The sequence below is a fragment of the Nannobrachium achirus genome, assembly GCF_963921795.1.
Source record: "Nannobrachium achirus genome assembly, chromosome: 4".
NCBI classification, from domain to species: Eukaryota; Metazoa; Chordata; class Actinopteri; order Myctophiformes; family Myctophidae; genus Nannobrachium; species Nannobrachium achirus.
The window spans coordinates 53,332,527-53,355,035 of NC_137813.1; the positions used below are offsets into that span (position 1 = coordinate 53,332,527).

At 42.5% G+C, this 22,509-nt stretch overlaps 1 protein-coding gene across 1 annotated transcript in view; it reads left to right on the forward strand.

Annotated features, from left to right (window-relative positions):
• Positions 1–11,522: 11,522 nt before the first annotated feature.
• Positions 11,523–22,509, forward strand: part of rbfox1 (RNA binding fox-1 homolog 1) — a gene marked incomplete at both ends in the record, with an annotated part of 479,064 nt that continues 468,077 nt past the window's right edge. Inside the window, one exon of the mRNA XM_080724053.1 lies at positions 11,523–11,564. Coding sequence (XP_080580179.1) covers positions 11,538–11,564 — 27 coding nt within the window. The remainder of the gene's footprint in view (positions 11,565–22,509) is intronic.

Here is a 22,509-nt window from a genome sequence, read left to right on the forward strand (position 1 = left end):
CGCTCATTTTGAATAGCCTGTCCATAGCAAAGAAATGTTTGAAAAAGGAACATCCCGAATAAGACCTTTTACGGCTTTGTTTACGTTGGAAGTTCAACAATCAATAAATCTCAAATAGTAACAAGAACAACATTTAATGCAACTAGAACATTTGCAAATTGTGAAATTGCAAGTGTGGTTGCCCTGTGGTTCAAATCATATTTGAGTTTTGGGAAGTGAATTTCCATTATTTTGGGGGCCATGTTTGTTTACCAGTAAGTGCTGCATCTTGTGCATTGTAATGTATTACTGGGCTGATTTGACCTACGTGGGACCAGAGCCTGCTTTTAGTGTGTCAATGAACAACGTTCATCCAGATGCCGGGGATGCCATGCTGGGGCAACCACACTAATTATAAAAGATCATTATATGTACAGAGTAAAGAACTATGTACATTCAAAGCATTTATAAAATATGAAAAAAACACTGGGAGGAGTGATGACTACCTTCGCCTCTGGCCTCCTGAAAGGTGGATTTTCAGGGCAGCCTTGAAGGAGCCCAGCGAGCTACTTGTCTTCAGGGAAATAGTCAAGGAATTCGACATTTGAGTGGCAGTATTGTAGAAGGAGAATTTACCCATATGTGTGCTATGTGTTTGTATTATCAGACCGTTGTGTGCACTCCCTCTGGTGTCGTGGCTGCCAAAGCTACTTCAGACTCGAGGGAGTGCGGTGCCCAACGTCAAGTACTTCGGATATCCAGTTGTCCTGAACCAATAGGCAGCCATATTGGAGAGAAGTTGGGTCTCTTCTCACTTCCTTCAAAGGTGTTACCAATGATACTAATGAAGGCTCCGTTCCATTTCATGTAGCACAGTGGTTCTCAAACATTTTATTTCAAGGACTCCCATAACACTGAGAGCATACTGTACAAATGGAACCAAATGGACCCGTAACACACATTTTAAGGGGTAATTTGGAACCCCCAAGTTACCCTGGACCACACTTTGGGACCCTTCGGTGAGGCAGAGTGTTTCCAGTGAGCCAACATGCTCAAAATCAGCACCCTGACTCTGTTTGACCAGAATGGAACAGAGCCTTCATTAGTATCATTAGTCACACCTGTGAAGGAAGTGAGAAGAAATCCAACTTCTCTTAAAAATGGCTGCTGTGCATATAGTCTATATACCACAGGGACACCGACGGACGCACGGGTACAACAGGTACTCTGACAAAGTCCCCAACACCATTACTGAGGCATAATGTACAGTATACGTCGACAGTGCGACGCAGGTGTGAGGTCTCGATGCGCTCTAGTTATTTAAAAGGATTTCTAAAACTACTAGTTCCATTCCTTGATTCTGATTGCCTGGTTTCCCTTTAATTGCTGTGCTATATGAGACTATAATCCACACCTTGAATCAGTTTATATCAAACCCAGGTGCGTTATTCTTTCCACAGTGAACCAATTATCTGCACCTGTGTTGTTGGCAAAAAAGCTGGGAACTACTTTATTGTAGCTTGGAACTACTTTCTTGCAGACCTTGTAGTGAATTATTAGCGAAATAGAACACTTTTAATTGGTAAATGTCTATGATGTTTTCATGTTGCCATATTACGTTTTAGAAAAGCAACAAGCCACGCAAGGCATGTGGTTATCTGCATTTTATAACGCCTCACCACGCCTCTCAGCCATTATAAAATACCAGGTAACCAACATGCCACGTGTGATACTGAAGCAATTGGCCACAAGGGCCAATTGCTTCAGTATCACACACACACACACAAGAAAGAGAAACCTGCGGCACGCGAAACTATGACTCATCTCATGCACACACTGACTCATTAGCCTGAAGAAAGAGTGTTTGAATGTTCCTAGTTGCGCAGTGATCTCACCAGGGAAGGACATTCATTACATGTAGCCCCTCTGATGGAAAAAAATGAAAAACACATTATAATAACAGTAGCTATGGCCTAAAGCTGTCTGGGGAACTGGGAGGCCTCACATTATCAAGTCCCTTTGAATACTTAGAGTATAGTTGATTGGACTTTGCGGGGGAAATATTAATCCATTTAGGCCTAGAATTATTTAAAGGAGCTATCGTCAACTTTTTCTTGAAAAACGGACGCTAAAATATAAAATAATGTTTCGAAAATATTTTATAAAAAAGATCAAGCTTCATATATGTGTTTCTATTCAAAAACGACCACAAAAAGCGTAAAATAATGATAAGATAATCATTTTGGCCGTTGTCAGACTGACTTTGTTTATATCCCTCTTATATTCTTTTATATGGATTGATAAGGGATAAACAAAGTCGGTCTGACAATGTCCAAAATTATTAATTTATCATTATTTTACGGTCATTTTTGAATAGAAACACATATAGCTTAAAGCTATACTGTGTAAGTTGCTAAACTAGTGGTCAGTAGCGGTATTGCTTTTTTCGTCCTTTTTTCGCCCGGAGTCGTCGCGGACCACCACCGTGACCGATACGAATCCGTGGAGGGGTAGAACGTAATTTTCTGGTCAGGATTTGGGGATTAAGAGGTTAAGAATCCTTCACCATCGTAAACACTGTAGCTGAGGGAGGCTACTTCCTGAAGAGACGGAAGATACGCTGTGATTGGCCGGTAGTGTATCATGTGTGTATGATCCGCGATGTGATTGGCCAACGTATACACAACGTATACAGATGATGCAGATGATGTCATTTTGCCGCGAAATTCTCCCCCCCTCAAGGCTCATAGAAAACAAAAAGAGAAGGCTTTAGAAGCTGAAAATAACGGAGTGGGTGTTCTAAAACTTTAGCGATTTAACAGTTAGGACAATTTTAAGATTTGTTTCATAAAAAAAGTTACATGGTATAACTTTAATCTTTTTTATAAAATACTTTCGAAACATTATTTTTATTTTAGCGTCCGTTTTTCAAGAAAAGGTTGACTATAGCTAGCTCCTTTAATGCTTTAACTATTGAAAAATAGCAGATATACAAGCTCGCAGCGCGGCAACGAGTGCCACGCTGCGAGCTTGTAGATCTGCTATTTTTGATTAAGTCGGGAAAATGTGTGCAAATCTTTGAATATTATGTAGTTTTAAAGCGAATGTCCGTAACTCAAATTTTGCTTCTGGGTGGTCCCTGGAACTAAATATTTTGAGACGGGGGTCTGTGGCCAAATACATATCATTTTGGGGGTCCTTAACATGAAAAAGTTTGAGAACCACTGACATAGTAGTCTCTCAAGAACAGACTAACTGAGCTCCACTTAAGTGAAAAGGACCTTTTCTTTGACGATGGCTGGCCAGATTGCTGACATAGAAACATAGGTTTTTCAAAAAAAATCTTAGAAGGATTCAAAAGACACTTATAGAATCGGGTCAGAATTCAAATTTTGACGATTTAAAAAAAAATAGCAGATTTACAAGCTTGCAGCGCGGCACTCGGTGCCGCGCTGTGAGCTTGTAGATCTGCTATTTTTCAATAGTTAAAGCATAAAACAATGATACGCAATAAATGTGTACCCGGTCTAAATGCGTTAATCAAAACAAAGTGTGTCTGCACAGTGCACCCACGTCTCTAATGAACTATGGACTGGGGGCGAAAATACATCGCTCTTTGGAGAGTCAATTACACAGAGACCCAAACACTAAGCTGTATTATTATTATTGAAGTGGTCTAAAATATCACAGAGTGCCACAGATTGAATATTGATCACGGTTCATAATCTCATTCATTTATTACGTGGTCCAGTCAAGTGCTTGGCTGCAGCTCTGAAAGATCACAAGGCAAACTGAAACGCGTCGCTTGGTAAACAGTTCAGCTCTTTGCCGAGCGGTGCCGGACATCATTTTAACCGTTTAGATCCAGTGGTTTTTCAACCTTTGTTTCATATCAAGGCCCATTATTTGATGAGATTTAGCCTCTCAGACCCAAAAAACGTAGAATGTTTGTCATCGTTGGATAAGATTTTGTCCAAAAAATAACAATTGCTCTACATTATCTAATTGTGTGTAGACTTATTGTAAACTAGAAATACTGTTCCTACGAAACAGTGTGGACTTGCATGTAACGAACCATGTATGGGCACAAAGATCTGCCCTTTGGCTGCACCTCATTGGCTAAGGGCCCTGCCTTTGTACTGTCGGTACAAAGGCAGTGTCTTACGTCATTTTGAGGAGAACTTGAGGGATAGATTATGTCATTTTGAGGAGAACTTGAGGGATAGATTATGTCATTTTGAGGAGAACTTGAGGGATAGATTATGTCATTTTGAGAAGAATTTGAGGGATAGATTATGTCATTTTGAGGAGAACTTGAGGGATAGATTATGTCATTTTGAGGAGAACTTGAGGGATAGATTATGTCATTTTGAGGAGAACTTGAGTAATAGATTATGTCATTTTGAGGAGAACTTGAGTGATAGATTATGTCATTTTGAGGAGAACTTGAGTAATAGATTATGTCATTTTGAGGAGAACTTGAGGGATAGATTATGTCATTTTGAGGAGAATTTGAGGGATAGATTATGTCATTTTGAGGAGAACTTGATGATAGCTAAATAATGATAACATACTTGTGCTTGTTTTCAGTGAGCCCACAATTAAGTAATGCAGATGTTTTGCTCTTGAGAGGGTAAATTACACTCTCAAGACTTAAAGCTCTACAGCAGGGTTCCCCAATTAGTTTTCCCTAAGGGCCAGTTCAGATATCGTCGCTGTCGGGTGAAAATCTTTTATGTCCAAAACGGTTCGTTTTGCATTTATGTGAGTGAGTTTCGTGGTGTCCCTGGCGCGTTATTTGGAATTTCACATGAGTTCTGGGCAAACCCCGCCCATGGAAGCTTTTGATTGGCTGAACTGGAGATAGGGATTAGGGAGCGCTCCTTTTTGTTCGCTTGGACCGCACGGCGGTGCGACCACCTAAACCTAACCCTAAACCTAACTCTAACCCTAACCATAACCTCTGTAAAACTATGCCTAAACCTAACCTTAACCCTAACCTCAGTAAAACTATGCCTAACCCTAACCCTAAACCTAACCTCACTGAAACTAACGCTGGTGAGTAACTAACCTGCCGACGGACGTGAAAACAAACGGCTCCGCCCAGAACTCATGTGCGTCTCATGTAGTCTCATCCTCCTGACTGCATCCTCCTGGTGTAACGTAGGTGTAAGGGCTGCGTATAGTATATTTACCAGTAAGACTCCCTAAATCGGGAGATAAGTGACCGTCAGGTCGCATGTAAAAATCGGCCTGATGGTGGCGCTAAATGGGACAGATCCATGTTGATGACATGACTCTAGACATACTGTCTACCGCTTTGCATGATTTTCGGGGCAAAATCTGTAGGAGCAGTGTCCAAAAATGTGTTTAAAAAAATCGCACCCGTGCGAAGTGAGCGGTGCAAACTAATTCCTGCAAGGGCGCCTGCGCGAATCAGTGTTGATAGGCCTGCATGGCAATATTCTTTGTGTTGTGTATGATGTCAGTCTGGAGGTCTGCTCAGACTATATAAGGTTTTCGTGTGTCCTGACCTTTACACCAGCTCAAAACGAACACCAACCAGGATTCGAAACAGCAACCATAGACTACAGGGTTTAATGTAGCGTGGTCGCTGTCTTGAATCTTGGGTGGTCGTAGATTTGCGCCAGAAAGTTCCAGGATATGTGGTTGGTCAGACTTTTTATGTCGGTTACACCATCAGGAGTATATTATGCGCAACATACCAGCCAGGTTTGTTAGTATCCTTGACCAGACCAAATAACAATTTATCGTGCACATTCATGTGCACATTTATGTGTCACCAGAAACTCCATTTGGAGTAGCCGAGATGCAGGAGAAACTCTTAAATGTCGCTGTCTGAAAACAGATAGAGCCAAATAGAGCTTCTTGTGGGTTATAAAGCAAGAGGGAGACCGAGGGAGAACAGACAGGAGGTCAGACAAACAGCCTGGCCATTAACAGCTTGGTGGCAGTCAAAGAGTGAATAGAAGAGAAAAATAATATGCAGTCCAGACCAGAAGCTCAAACAAAACAGACAGAGAGGGCAGAACGGAGAGGGGATCAGACAGACAGAAAGATGGAAGGACCTTTCCTGAACTTTAAACCGGCACAAATCTCTCCTAAACTTTAAACTGGCAGATTGAACAACACACAGGATTCAAAACAGTAATCATAGCCTGCAAGGGTAATGTAGCGTGGTTGCTGTTTCGAATCCTGTGTGGTGTTCAATCTGTTAGTTTAAGGTTTAGGAGAGGTCCAGGATATGAAACAACCTGGCCATTACGCCTGGACCTTTCATGAACTTTAAACCGGTCTCAAGTGCAAGTGTAATGGCCAAGACAGATCTAAATTAACATGAACAACACAGCATTTGATTGGTCTGTTCTGTTTGGCTAACACATGTCGTCATGAGTAGAACGGTTTCTGATTGGTCGATTCTAATGTTTAGTTACTCAACTAGCCAATCGATGAAGAATGAAAGAATCGTCCCGTGCTAATATGTTTTAACTAGATAAACCGAAAATGAAATATAGGAGCGGTACTGTGTACCGATTTGTGTGATTTTAGGGCAACATTTTTAGGAGCAGTGTCCAAAAAATGTGTTTTGCAAGAATCGGCCTCATGGTGGCGCTATTTATGAATTCACCCAACTCCATTCGTATACTACCCTGTGCGTCATCAACACAACATGGGTTTTAGTGGGTTTTACCACACTTGAGAACGGCCACAAAGGGTACAGTGGCTTCCGTTTCATTTTGGCACTCTCGGAGTTAACGTTAACACTGAATATTTTACAGTGACGATTATGGCGTTGCAGAGATTAAATACAATAAGCAAACTGTTATGAAATGGGGGTCCGTGGCCTAATGCACATATATATCAAAGTGGAGGTCCTTCACTCCAGCACACTGCAGCGTTTGCTGACGGATCATTTTTCGCTGTTCTGTTCCCAGAGAGAGAGAGAGAGAGAGAGAGAGAGAGAGAGAGAGAGAGAGGGAGAGGGAGAGAGAGAGGGGGGGGGGGGGGGGGAGGGAGAGAGGTAGAGGGAGAGGGAGGGAGACAGGCAGGCAGACAGACAGACAGAGACCGAGATAGAGAGAGAGATACATACCGTCACTGTCAGAAACCTTGTATCTCCAAGTTTCAAATTTGTAATTTATTTTGTATAAAGCAAAGCCCTGCTTCGTCATAGAAGACCGTCACACGAAACTAGTGAAAACAGCCGATCTACAAGATCGTCTATTTTCACTAGCTTAGATCATTTGTTAAAACAAATAAATACAAAACGAGCGGTTTTGGACATACAAGGTTTCCACCCGACAACGACGGTACAGTACTTGTAATGATACAAAAAACCTAAAATAAATCAAACTCGCCCGGGGACCACCTACTCTCTCACTTATCCTTATCATAACGCTCCATCAGCATGCCCCCCCCTCCCCCCCCCCCCCTCCCCTCTCCCCCCCCTACCCCAAAAAAAGCTGCTGTGTTACTGCATGCGCGGAGCGCGGTGAAGTGATGAGGTCCGGGGCGTCTTGTATTGATGGATTGACTCCCGGATGCTGGGCGACATTTTAGCTGTTGTTATTATTTTCTTTTTGTTTTTCACGTCTCTCTTTCGGATACAGTATGTTCACAGAAACTTTTTTAGGATTCGAATTGAAAGAATAGCAAAAGGAGATTTGATGCTTTACGTGCGACGCTGTAGTACAGGGGTGGGCAACTTTGATGATGGCGAGGGCCACTATATTTCCAACCTTCACTCCAGAGGGCCACATTACATATTGCTACGTCCTACTTTGTCATATCGACTCATACAAAATAAGCAAAAAATAGCAGATCTACGATGCGTTTTGAGCTTGTAGATCGGCTATTTTTGCTTCTTTTGAATTGGAATCCTGAATTATTTTTTGTTGTTTTTTTAATTGAAATCCTGAAATGTAACATTTTTAACTAATTTCAAATGCATTTAGTTATATACTCATGTTAACTTTATGAACCTAAATACGAATACATTGGACATAAAAAAAAGACATTTTAATACTACTATATTAGTCATTAAGCTACTAATATAGACTGACGTAATTAAAGCAGGTCATGTTTGGAATTGTAACAGCTGAAATCAGTAATATATCAGTATTCCGGTATTAACCTGCGGGCCGCATTAAGTGAAGGTGGGGGCCGTGTGTGGCCCCCGGGCCGCCTTTTGCCCATGTATGTATGCTGTAGAATGATCGCTCGCATAAGTACTCTGCCCTACAAAGGCAGAGTGCAGTAACTACGTACAAGAATTTCACAAAAAAAATGGGTTTAAAAGTGTTACAACTGGTCAGCCAAATGAGATAAAGGCATAAAAGTGATATTACACTGATTGTACATCTGTTCTTGAGCTAATTGTTCACCCCCCCAATATCATGAAGGCTAATTTGACCTTTGGGGCGACACAAATAAGTCGGTGTGTCCGAAAACGTAGTTACTGCACTCTAGGGCAGTGTACCCCTAGGGGTACTCAGAGTTACTACAAGGGGGTACTTGAGAGAAAACGGGAAATTAAAACATCTATTTTGCTGTCATGTTTAATGCTAAAACATTGACAAATGTATGTCAGCGTGCTGCTCTGTAAAGCTTTAAACCAAATTGAGTACGAATTTTGATAAGCACAACTGTTACTGAATAGAACATATTGGCTGCTTATTTTCAATATATTGACATAAAAGTTTGTTTATTTTTGTGTCTGTATTTTCTAATCATAATGCTGTTGTCGATTAAAGGGGGTACTTGAAAAGGGGGTACTTGAAAAGGGGGTACTTGAAAAGGGGGTACTGAAGCCCGAACAGTTTGAGGACCACTGCTGTAGGGCATTAATTTACGTGAAGAAAAAAAACGACACAAAAAGGTAAAATATGTTGTCCAGCCCCCGTCCCCGTAGATTTTCCACTATTTTAAAATTATGATGATGATAAAGAAGCTTGTAGCCTACGTCCAAAAACCGACTGCAACAATTTTATTTTATGTAATTTTTTTTCCTTGTCTCGTGTGTGCGTGCAGCTGTTTCTCATGATATTGTTTTCTGCATGCATCTCTGGCCTGACATCACCGCGCACACCGACACGCGCACACACACACACACACACACACACACACACACACACACGCACACGCACACGCGCACACGCACACACGCACACACGCACATTACCTGTGTCAGCTTGTAGCGTCTCTCTCTCTCTCTCTCTCTCTCTCTCTCTCTCTCATTTGGCTGTGGTCAGCAAACTGCCACTTATTGGCTTTTTTTTTTCTTTCCTTTTTTGCAGAGTGTTTTTTTTCTGCGTGGCTAAGCCATAATAGCTCCGCACAGGGTCCTTGCTCACCCCTCACCCCTTTCACTCCCGCTCTCTCACACGCAGAGAACAAGAGTGTGAATATAACTCTCCCTCTGAGTAAAGAAAAATATGTTCCGGTCCGGTCTTTACACACACAAACGGAATGTCTTTGATTGGGACATCTTGGTTCTGTCAAGCGGGTTTTGTCTGATGATGTACCCCCTCCCCGGCGGATTTTAACTCGCCTAAAAACTGTCTTCCAAAGCGGGTCCGTAGACACCAAAGGGGCTTCCTTCGAACATATTTTTGAGCGGTGGTCACAACGCTCCTATACGTGGCCGTGTGTGTGGGTCTGTCTGTCTGTCTGTTTGTCTGTTTGTCTGTCTGTATGTCTGTCTGTCTCCGGGTATGTAGCCTGGCCCTGCAGTAACCTTTTCTGACCACACATGTTAAGGGAGGGGCGCTGTTGCACACACACACACACACACACACACACACACACACACACACACACACACACACACACACACCACCGCTCAGTTCACACGAGTGTGATTTTTAGACTCTATGGGAGTGGTTCTCAACCTTTTCAGGCCGCGACCCCCAAAATCATCATATTTTAACTGGGGACCCCCCATCGTGAGGGGCACTAAGAGTTGAGGCATTACATTTTGTGTAACATGGTTATATTGTGAAAATAGCAGATCTACAAAAGCCTCGTGTCAATTTCTGCCTCTACCTGACAATTTGGCCAATGTTTAATTTGTAATTTTAGAGGTATTAAAAGTTCTTAAATTGTCACTTTAGAAGTCTGCAGATAACTTTATATTGGTTTGTTTACTGTTGAGTGAGAAAACAATGTTTCACATTAAGTTAATGATCTGGGGACCCCGCAAAATAATTTGGGGACCCCCTAGGGGTCTCGAGCCACAGGTTGAGAACCACTGCTCTATGGCAGTGTGATTTTGATGACAAATTTTGATTTAGTTCTAGTCGCAGTCTTATGAATAGAATTCCATTTACTTTTAGTACGATTTTAGTCGACTAAGTCTACAGTTGTTGTTTTTTTTCGACTAAAATGTAATTTGGCAGGCCCTGATGGCGTCGCAATACCTGATTTTTCACTTGTTTTCATGATGAAAATAACTGATCTACAAGTAGATGTAGATCTGCTATTTTCAGAGCGCAAACCTACATGACTTTGTCTTTTAGTTCTACTGGATCTCTTCTCCACTAGTCTCTCCCTAACATTTTAGTCTATTTCTTATTTGTTGGCGAAATTGTCAATATATGTTTAGTCGTAGTTTTAGTCATAGCTTAGTTTTTATTTAGGTTTCATTCATTTTTGGACAAAATCAACACTGGTCTATAGATCAGGGGTCTTCAACAGGTGGTCCGGGACCCCTAGCGGGTCCTCAGAGTTACTACAGCGGGTCCTCCAAATCTTTGTGTGGTAGAAACTTTTTTTTTTTCTCATTTTTTATATGAACCACTTGAACCCTAGTGTCCATATTCGGATAACTTTAGCCAAAAATAGCAGAACTACAAGCTCACAGCGTGAGACGTTGTGAGCTTGTAGAACGGCAATTTTCGGCAAAGAGGTTTGGTGTAGAGGGGAAAAAGAGCAGACCAAGTACAGAGTGAAAGGTGAAAGTTTTATTAAGTGTTGGCGGTGCACGTGGTTAAATATCTGAAAACACAAATTGACATGAATCCAAAATACACTGATGATTGTGCTGTCAAACAATATGGAATCTATGAACAGGTTGTGGGGGTCCCTGCTTCATCTCTCTCTCAACTAAGGGGTCCTTGGCCTGAAAAGACGGAAGACCCCTGCTATAGACTATGGTGAAGATTAACATCAGACGTCATGCCACGACAAAACTGATAAATGAAAGTATCTTTGCCCCAAAAAAAAAAAAAAGAAAACATTGTGATCTTGTACATCGGCTATCTTGTGTGTAAGCTCATAGAGATCGTGTGTTTTCTCCCTAATGCCGGGCAGTGCTTTAGCCAAGACGTTTGCTCATTATGACATGCCCATATTAGGGGCTCTTAGGGTTCACGCCGTTAATGGCGGCCGTCGCGTTATTATTTCATTTTGTCCCTGGTTGCACTCGGGCCTCGTTCTCATCTGCGCTAATGGCTATTAAACAAGGCCTCACTCTGATGATGTCATTATTGATCTGAGAGCACTTTTTCTTGTTTCTGTTGCAGATTTCAGGCCAACTTATGAGCTGTGATCGAGAGCAGCTGAGGGTAAGTACTCTTTCTCTCTCTCTCTGTGTGTGTGTGTGTGTGTGTGTGTGTGTGTGTGTGTGTGTGTGTGTGTGTGTGTGTGTGTGTGTGTGTGTGTGTGTGTGTGTGTGTGTGTGTGTGTGTGTGTGTGTGTGTGTGTGTGTGTGTGCGCGTGTGTGTGTGCGTGTGTGTGTGTGTGTACTGTAGGTATATCTGTATATCGTCGTTGTCGGGTGGAAACCTTGTATCTCCAAAACCGTCCGTTTTGCCTTTATCATTGTAAAAATGATTTAAACTAGTGAAAACAGCCGATCTACAAGCACACAATGCCTCGCGCCGCGAGGCGTTGTGTGCTTGTAGATCGGCTGTTTTCACTACTTTTGTGCGACGGCCTTGTGTGATGAAGCAGGGCTTTACTTTGTGAAAAAATCACAGATTTGAAACTTAGAGATACAAGGTTTCTGCCCGACAGTGACAATATAAAGTATGTTGACTATACACTCACACTAACTAGTGTTTTGTGTGTGTGTGTACGTGTGTGTGTGTGTGTGTGTGTGTGTGTGTGTGTGCTTGCAATGGAGATACATATGGATTGGATATAGTATTGCTGAAGCTTGATGCTGAGTTGTGCTGTTTTGTTTGTGCGTGCGTGCATGCATGCGCGTGCAGCGTGCGCGTGTGTGCACGTGACATACATGTGTGTGAGTGCGTGTGTGTGTGTGTGTGTGTGTGTGTGTGTCACACACACGTCCGTACCCTTTCAAAAGATGCCCTCCACAGTCAGTGAATAGGTGCGCTGGTACAGCAAGGTACAGTACAGCACACTGTATGAGACGGATGAATAATTCAATAACACTCGCAGGCAGGCAGCACTGCAGCATTGACACGTGCACGTGTGTGCGTGCACGTGTGTGTGCGAGTGTGTGTGTGTGTGTGTGCGTGTGTGTGTGTGCGTACGTGTGTGTACAGTGTGAGATGTACTGTACCCAGCCACACCTGACCATCTCCCTCACTCACCAGCCTGTTACTGTGTACAAGCTGAGAGATACGGAACACTTTGCAAGGGCAATTTCTACGCCACAGTCTGGAGAAAACTCTCCTACTCCTCCTAGCACTTCACTCCTCTCCCTAGCTGTGCCTCCTTCTTTCTCGCCAGTCTTTTCTTTCGACTGATATGCCCGTCTACTTCAGTGGTTCTCAACCTTTTCAGGCCGCGACCCCCAAAATAATCATATTTTAACTGGGGATCCCCCTCCCCACCCGGACGAGCACTAAAAGTTGAGGCATTACATTTTGTGTAACATGGTTCTATTGTGAAAATAGCCGATCTCTGCTATTTTTGGTTAAAGTTCTCAGGATATTGACTCTAGGTTTCAAGTGGTTAATATAAAAAAGGAGAAAAACGATTCTATCAGACAAAGATTTGAAGAAGCCCCTGTAGTAACTCTGAGGACCCCCTTGGGGTCCCAGGCGCGTTATTTGGAAACGCACATGAGTTCTGGGCAAACCCCGCCCATGGAAGCTTTTGAATGGCTGAACCGGAGCTAGGGAGCGCTCCATTGTGTTCGCTTGAACCGCGCGGACAGGGCCATTGGACTAACATGTGCTTAAGCGCCAGGGCCCGCCGCCTGGAAGGCCCTGTGTAGATCAAATAAAGCATTAAAAATATTTTTTCGCATCGTTATTTCTATGAAGACGTCTATGAAGACGTGGTGAGTCACAGTGAGCGTTATGCACGCACACACTCTCTCTCTCATTATGGTTCATGTTCTCTCTCCCTTTCTCTCTCCCCCTCTCTCTCTCTGGCCAAGTGCTCTGCTATGCACAGAGAGGCGGTTGGTCGGTCGGGCGGCGGGGGGGCCCTTTGATTTGGAGAAGCGCCAGGGCCCGTGGATTCTTAAATCGTCACTGCGCGCGGAGGTGCAACCACCTAAACCTAACCCTAACCCTAACCCTAACCCTAATTCTAATCCTAATCCTAATCCTAATCCTAATCCTTTTTTGTAAAGATATTTTTATTTAGACAAAAGTCACAAGTTTTTCAATTTTTTACAATATAACAAAGACAAGACAAGGACAAGAAGTACAATAAAACAAAACTAAAAACTAAAAACAAATAACCCACCCACCCAAACACACCCCAGGTACAGTATAGGTTCCCCCCTACGTTTGTATAGTTAACAGTATAATAGATTATCCTAATCCTAACCTTAACCTCAGTAAAACTATGCCTAAATCTAACCCTAACCCTAACCTTAGCAAAACTAACGCTGGTGAGTAACTAACCTGCCGACGGGCGTGAAAACAAACGGCTCTGCCCACTGTGCCCAGAACTCATGTGCGATTCCAAATCAGGTGTCCCGGACCCCCTGTTGAAGACCTCTGTTGTTTGCTGACTAGTGTTCATGCTTGTTCTGATCTCACTCTTGCACTAGAGCAGTGGTTCTCAACCTGTGGGTGGGGACCAGGGGGGTCCCCAAATTATGTTGGGGGGGGGAGGGCCCAAATGATTAACTTAATGTGCAACATTGTTTTCTCTCCCAACAACAGTAAACAAACCAACAAAGTTTAAGCGTATAGCATTCTGCACATTTATTTTAATTTTTTTAATTTTTTGGGGGGGCTTTTATGCCTTTATTGATAGCACAGTAGACTGACAGGGAATGGGGAGAGAGAGAGATCGGGAGTGACATGCGGCAAAGGTCGTCCGGATCGGGAATCGAACCAGCGACGCCGCGGCAACCATGCCTATGTGGCGGTGCTTATGTGGTATGTGCCTTGAACAGTAGGCCACCGGACACCCCATATCTGCACATTTCTAACGTGACAGATTAAGGACTTTTAACACCTCTAAAATGACAAATTAAACATTGGCCAAATTGTCAAATATTTAGAGGCATGAAATTGTGAAGATAGCAGATCTACATGCTCACAACGCCTCGTGAGCACGTAGATCTGCTATTTTCACAATAGAACCGTGTTATACAAAAAAGTAATGCATCAACTTTTAGTGCTCGTCGGGGTGGGGGGTCCCTAGTTAAAATAATTATTTTGGGGTTCGCGGCCTGAAAAGGTTGAGAACAACTGCACTAGAGGCCAATAGAGCTGCAGTAGAGGCCCCTCCTGGTGAATCATTCATGAAAACATTTGATTCTGTGTAAAAAAATAAATATGTATTTGAAAAAAGTTATAACATAATGTCGTATGGTCATGATTTGAAAATAGTCATGCTCGCTCCCAATGTGTCACATTGTGTTGTGCAGTGTGCTTGTACATTAGATCGTCTGTTTAATACTTTTTGAAACGTGTGAAAATGAATTTTCGTATTTTTTGAAAACGCACGCACAACACAATGTCTTCTTCTGAGGTCGACTTCTAGTCTAACATCAATTACTTTATCGGTATCTCGTTTCCCCCTCCTTTTCCTCTCTCTGTTACATACAGCATGCACGCACACACACACACACACACACACACACACACACACACACACACACACACACACACACACACACACACACACACACACACACACACACACACACACAGTGAGAGAGAGAGATGCACACACAGATGCACTCATGCATACACATACAATTTGTGTAAGAACAGGAAAAAAAGAAAAAAAGTACAGCAGAAGTAATTACTCCATACTAGCCATGCTGGGATTGGTTTTCTTTCGGAGGCCCCTCCCTTTCCCCCGGCGGCCCCCGTGGCCCCATGGGTGATGTAAATGTGTTGGCGTGCGCGGCCCGGCAGGCGTGTGCACGTGGCCCCGTGGGTGAATGTAAATGTGTTTGCGTGCACGCGGGCGGCCCAGTTGAAGGAAATTGACTTAAAAAAGGGAGGTGGTGGGGGGGGCGGAGACCAGCAGCGCCTCTTTTCCCTGAGTTTGCAGATCTCTTCGACGCAATTAGTCCAGGTTTTACATTTGGTGTGTTCCTCTGTGTATTTGGCTCTGTGTGTGTGTGTGCGTGTGTGTGTGTGTGTGTGTGTGTGTGTGTGTGTGGACTGGTGATTGGAACAAGGTGAGTTTACAAAGACTCACTGATGGAGCTGTTTGCCGAATTTTTGCAGGCTATTGTCAGAGTTTCTTTTTTTTTATCTCTTTCTTTCTGGTTCCCCTGCGAGTTTAACAACACTGACATACACACACGCACGCACGCGCACACACACACACACACACACACACACACACACACGCACACGCACACGCACACGCACACACACACTCTGGTGACTTGTGAGCAAATCCCCTGGTGGACAATAATGGACTGAGTGGCCTTGGGAGAGGAGAGGTTTAGTTGTGTGTGCGTGTGTGCGTGTGCGTGCGTGCGTGTGTGCGTGCGTGTGTGTGTGCGTGCGTGCGTGCGTGCGTGCGTGCGTGCGTGTGCGCAACAGACAGAGAGAAGAACAGTGAAGACATCATCTGCGTAGAACAACAGTCATCATCATTAGGGCTGACCTCTTGACGCGCGGCCATCACTCTCCGAGCGGGACACATATACTTGTCTTCCTTAAGTCTGATTTATACTTCCGCCGCGCGCTGCCCGCCTCATGCCCGGAATAATGCTCGAGCCGCGTTTGTTGAGGCTACTTTTTGGTCAGTGTTGATTTCGTTGACTAAAAACTATGACGAAAAATGATTGTCGACTGTGTTTTTTTTCACTGACGAAAACAAAATAAAAACAAAATAAAACGTTAGGGAGGGACTAGTGGAGAAGAGAGTCATTTTATGTTTGGTTGCTCTCAGGTGTTGTGTGCTGATCTACAAGCTCACAACGCGTCGCAGCGCGACGTGTTGTGAGCATGTAGATCGGCTATTTTCAGCACGCAACCAAGTGTAAAATCAGTCATTACGATGCCATCAAGGCCTGCCAAAATACATTTTAGTTGACTAAATCAACTGTAGATTTGGTCGCCTAAAATCTTTTAGTCGACTAAAAGACCATTTTATCAAAAGACTATGACTAAAACTAAATCAAAATCTGCTGCCAAAAACAACACTGGTTGAGGCTACTTTTTGGTGTGCCGTGGTTTGGTTTGCTTGCGTACGACGTAGCGTAAATCGTCTGTTTAGCGTGGCAGAATGGCATACGGACTCAGTGATGGGCAAGCTACTTGGAAAATATAGTAAGCTACACTACTAGTTATTCTTGATTAAATATAGCTCAACTACACTACAAGCTATCCCCAGAGAAATGAAGCATGTTACACTACAAGCTACAGGGCAAAAGTAGCTAGTTACATCAACACTACTTAAAAAAAAAAAATGTAGAACAACTTTCCACCAAACAAATGGGCAGGCAAAAAATACTCAGTTTGATTTTTTATTATAAAACAGACTGAAACTGGAAACCCTATGTCTGGCTTTAAATTAAATGTATACCCCTCACTATTGGGGACACTATTGTAATGACTGGTCTATTTATTTATTTATTTATTCATCCCGACCGTGATGGCCCAGCTACTTGGAAAATGTAGTAAGCTACACTACTAGTTACTCTTGATTAAATATAGCTCAACTACACTACAAGCAATCCCCAGAGAAATGTAGCAAGTTTCCGTTACGCTACTTAGAAATGCAGTTAAGCTATGTAGCTAAGCTACTTGTAGCTAGCTACTGCCCATCATGCATACGGTGCACGTGATCACATTCATCTGAGCGTTTGCAGCTTCCTTGAACCGTGCTCTGTGAGGTCAGCTGATCACAACGAGAGACGTCACTGGCTGATGTGAAAGACCTCAAACGCCATCACCGGGTAAAAAGAAGGATAAATGGACTGCTGTTGGCACATGCTTTCACCCAGCGAACAACACGTTTACCGGGGTGTCTTTGAATGTCACTGGGAATTTACTTTTGAACCCATTTAGATGTTTGTTATACCTATTCAATCCGTGAACCCCTTTTCTGTAACATTAGCAGTTGCTATAGCAACATGTGCTTTTTCAGAAAACTTCAGGTCAGGATTTAGAAAGCCTCATGTCTGAATTGGTTAAAGGCATCCGCTGAGAAATGTGTCTAAGAAAAGTGTGAAAGGGTTGGTAACTTGGCATCAAAATGTACCTAAAGCACCAAAAGTAAAAGTATGCAAAATGTTTGAAAATAGCAGATCTACTAGCTCACAACGCGTTGTGAGCTAGTAGATCGGCTATTTTCAAAGATCCTAGGTATAAAATAGGGCTAAAGTGGTGTTATTATAGAACAAAGAGGAGAGACTCCTGCACATCCAAACGAAAGGCCCATATGAGGTGCAAGTCGTAGTCAGCATGCATAAACTATAGAAAAAGTTGAAAACCTTCCATAAGAAGGGACTGCATCACTCCAGGGAACTGCAATGGACAACTGCTTAATTCATGATGTTTTATTAGCACGACGCGTCGTGCGTCGTGCTAATAAAAAATCATGAATTAAGCAGTTGTCCATTGCAGTTCCCTGGAGTGATGCAGTCCCTTCTTATGGAAGGTTTTCAACTTTTTCTATGGTGTTATTATATGTTTTATAATATTATAATTTATATCCACAAAGTAACAAGTAACTAAAGTTTTCAATGAAATGTAGTGACCAGGCTACGTTTGTTGCTGCTGGGCAGAAATCTTCTCCATATTCTAACTTTTTGTGTTTTCCTTTCTAAAAATGTGCGCTCCTACTTGATTGTAAGAAGTCGCAAAAGTAGCAGACCCACAAGCTCAAAACGTGGCGGGAATCGACACGTGATGATCTTGTATAGATCTGCTTGGTGCTTTCTGAATTTGAATCCTGAAACGTAACAGTTTTGGACATTTGGTTTCTACCCGACACAGAGACGATATCCGCAAATGCACGGTATAGCCTATTTACGCATGCCACTAATGCTGTAGTGTTTGTTGTAGTGTTAAAAAATGTTCGTCGAATACCTTTTTTCACTGACGAAAACTAAATAATAATTAAGCTATGATGACTAAAACTAAGACTAAATATACTGACAATTTTGTCAACATTTAAAAACTAGACTAAAATGTCACTAATGGCAGAAAAGATCCATTGGAACTAAACGATTAAGTCATTTTATGTTTCTTTGCGTTCGGGTGTTGTACTTGTAAATAGCAGATCTACAGTACAAGCTCACACTGTGTCGCGCTGCGGCGCATTGTGAGCTTATAGATCGGCTATTTTCAGTGTAGAATCAGGCCTGCCAAAAATACTTTAGATTTAGTCTACACAATTTTCGTTGACTAAAACTAAAACCTTTCAGGTGACTAGAATTTGACTAAGACTAGTGGTGCGCAGGCTGACCCGGTGCCCCCACCCGCCCGCCCACCCGCCCGCAAGCGGGTGGGTGGGTCAAGGTTTCAGACCTTTTCAGGCGGGCGGCGGGCAGGTGGGTTATCACCACAATCACGTGCAAAAAATAAATAAGAATAATCACCTGTTCTTATTTGCCTTTTATTCTTAACACAATGCCTGCCAAGGGTTAAAAAAAAATCTATCTTAGTACTGCCCGGCTTTTTACAAAAAATTAAAATGAAAATAAAAAAAAAATTAAACATTTTTTGAAAAAAAATAAGCTCTCAGAAGATGTCCATTGCCCCCTTGCAGTTGGCAGAAAAATATAATCAACCCCAAGAAAAATCTATTTTTAGATTAACACACAAACAATTACAGCATGTGGATGGTGGCCATTTTGGCAGCCATCTTGAAGAAGGTGTGCAGAAAGCTGATTACATGAATAACATTTTTATAATTTTTTATCAGCATCACAGGCTGCCCAAAGAGCTGTGAACACATTGCTGTCTCATATATTAGTGAACAGTGCCCCCCAGTGGCCAAAAACGGTAGAACGTAACGTGTAAGGCGGTAGATAGCTGGGCAAAATAGAACGTTTATAAACGTGTAAGGCGGCAGATGTGTTAATAAGAGTAGGCCTATAAGAATAAGAATACAACGTTTGAATACGAGCACGAACAAGCGAGTTTTAAAATGCGCCAGAGAGGAGCGAGGTTTCTCCTCCGCTCCTTGGTGCGAGGACCGTCCCAATTCCGCTCCTGTTGGGGCCGCGAACCACATCTTGCCAACATTTTGACACAACGTGAGCACAGCAGAGAAGATGCACAAACAATTCAGCGCGTGTCGCTGATCAGGATCATCCACACAAGTCTGTTTATGAATACTATGTGTCGGTTAAGTTATATAACCAGCCAGTAAACGGATACGATTTGAAACACAACTTTCGCAAGTGAGGCGGATTTTTTGACTGAATGAACCAACCACGCTTACCTCGAGTCGCTCCCATCTCTCCAATCTGGTGATTAATCAATAACCAACAGGATTTAATATTGTCCGTCTTTTGCTGTTTGTTTAAAGTGCGAGGCGCTGTATAAATATGATTGACATAAAACCGCCATTCTTACCCCGACGATGCCCCAGAGAGAATGAACGTCTTTGAATGAATGTCTTTTAGGCTAAACCCCAATTTGAACAACACGTTTGTTTATTTAGCCATGACAATGTTGTGCTACTGTAAACGTTTCTGTAAAGCGACTTTGGGTACTTAGAAGAGCCGTATATAAAGATGAGCTATTGTGGAGATGATATACCATCTTTTTTTTTAAATGCGGGTTGCGGGGCGGGCGGATTCGTTGATTTGTATATTGTTCTGCGGCGCGGGCGCGGGCGGGTTACGTTCCGTGCGGGCTGTGGGTCGTGTGGGTTATGAAAAAAAGATGACCCGCGCATCACTAACTAAGACGAAATAGAATCAAAAGACAATGACTAAAACTACATCAACATTTCCTGTGAAAATCTACGCGAATGTCAATAATGTAACTATCTTTGTTGTACTAGAGCAGGGGTCTTCAACGTTTTCAGGCCAAGGACCCCTTTGTTGAGAGAGAGATGAAGCAGGGACCCCCACTACCTTATCATAGATTGCGTTTCATTGTTTGACAGCACAATCATCAGTGTATTTTGGATTCATGTCAATTTGTGTTTTCAGATATTTAACCTCTTGAACCGTCAATACTTAATAAGCTTGACCTTTCTCTCTGTACTTCGTCTGCTCTTTTTCCTCCTCTAAGCCAAAGTTCTCAGAATATGGACGCTAGGGTTCAAGTGGTTAATATAAAAAAGGAGAAAAAAAAAAACGTTCTATCACTCAAAGATTTGGAGGGCCCCCTGTAGTAACTCTGAGGACCGGACCCCCTGTTGAAGACCCCTGTACTAGAGTACTGCACTTAGCATTCAAAACGGCATTCACTTCATTCATTCACCGCTCTTCTTTTGCACCACCAGCTGCCACTGTATCTATGCCATTTTGTCATGTTCTTTTTAGTCTAATATTGTACCGACATATTAACTACTGTAATGATCCAATTTCCCCTCTGAACCTCTGAATAATGATAACTAGCGCTGCCCTGGGAAAGAAAACTCATATATTTTCTCTCTCTCTTTTTTTTTTTATTAACCCATTTAGGCCTAACATTATTGAATGCTTTAACCAGTGAAAAATAGCAGATATACAAGCTCACAGCGCGGCACCGAGTGCCGCGCTGCGAGCTTGTAGATCTGCTATTTTTGAAAAAGTCGTGAAAATGTGTGCAAATCTTTGAATATATGTATTTTCAAAGCGAATGTTTGTAACTCAAATTTTGCTTCTGGGTGGTCCCTGGAACTAAATATTTAGAGATGGGGGTCCGTGGCCAAATAAATATCATTTTGGGGGTCCTTCACATGAAAAGGTTTGAGCACCACTGACATAGAGGTCTCTCAAGAACAGACTAACTGAGCTCCAGTTAAGTGAAAAGGACCTTTTCTTTGACGACGGCTGGCCAGATTGCTCACATAGAAACATGTGTTTTTCAAAAAACCTTAGAAGGATTCAAAAGACACTTATAGAATCGTGTCAAAATTCAAATGTTCACGATTTAAAAAAAATAGCAGATATACAAGCTCGCAGCGCGGCACTCGGTGCCGCGCTGTGAGCTTGTATATCTGCTATTTTTCAATAGTTAAAGCATAAAATAATGATACACAATATAAGTGTACCCGTTCTGAATGGGTTTTAAACCTCTGGTTTTTGGGGGATTAAAAGAAGCCAGCTGGATAACTGTGCCTTTGAAATTATACCCATCAGGTTCCAAATGGGCTGGTGTCTCTCCCAGGGTGAAGGGAGGCCGTCGCAGCGCCTCCGTTTGTGTGAAATAGAATATTGCTTTGGTGCAGTGGTGGGAAAAGTACTCGCATATCGTCGCTGTCGGGCAGAAACCTCGTATCTCCAAGTTTCAAATGTGTATTTTTTTCCCCCCGCAAAGTAAAGCGCTGCTTCATCATACAAGGCCGTCGCACACAACTAGTGAAAACAGCAGATCTACAAGCACACAACGAGGCGTTGTGTGCTTGTAGATCGGCTGTTTTCACTAGTTTAGATCATTTTTTAAAATGATAAATACAAAACGAACGGTTTTGGACATACAAGGTTTCCACCCGACAACGACGATATTTTACTTAAGTAAAAGTATCAATGCTGCAAAATGGAAATACTCTGTTATAAGTAAAAGACTGGAATTAAAAGTCTACTTGAGTAAAAGTATAAAAGTGCTGGCATCAAAATGTACTTAAAGTACCGGAAGTAAAAGTACAAAACATATTTGATTTTTATTTTATTTTCAAATATGTATGATTTATATTATAATGTATATCTGCAAAGTAACTAGTAACTAAAGTTTTCAAATAAATGTAGTGGAGTAAAAGTACCATATTAGTACATTAACTATAAGTAAAAGTATTGGAAATGCTCAATTGGTTATACCTCAAAAGTTCAGTACTTAAGTACATGTACTGAGATACTTTACACCGCTGTTGCCTGGTGTGCTTTCGAGGGACAGCGAATACACTTTCCGGCACCGGCAGCGTCGCGGCTGCCGGTGCCGGAGCGGTACCTAACCCTAACCTTAACCCTAACCCCAACCTTAACCCTAACCCTAACCT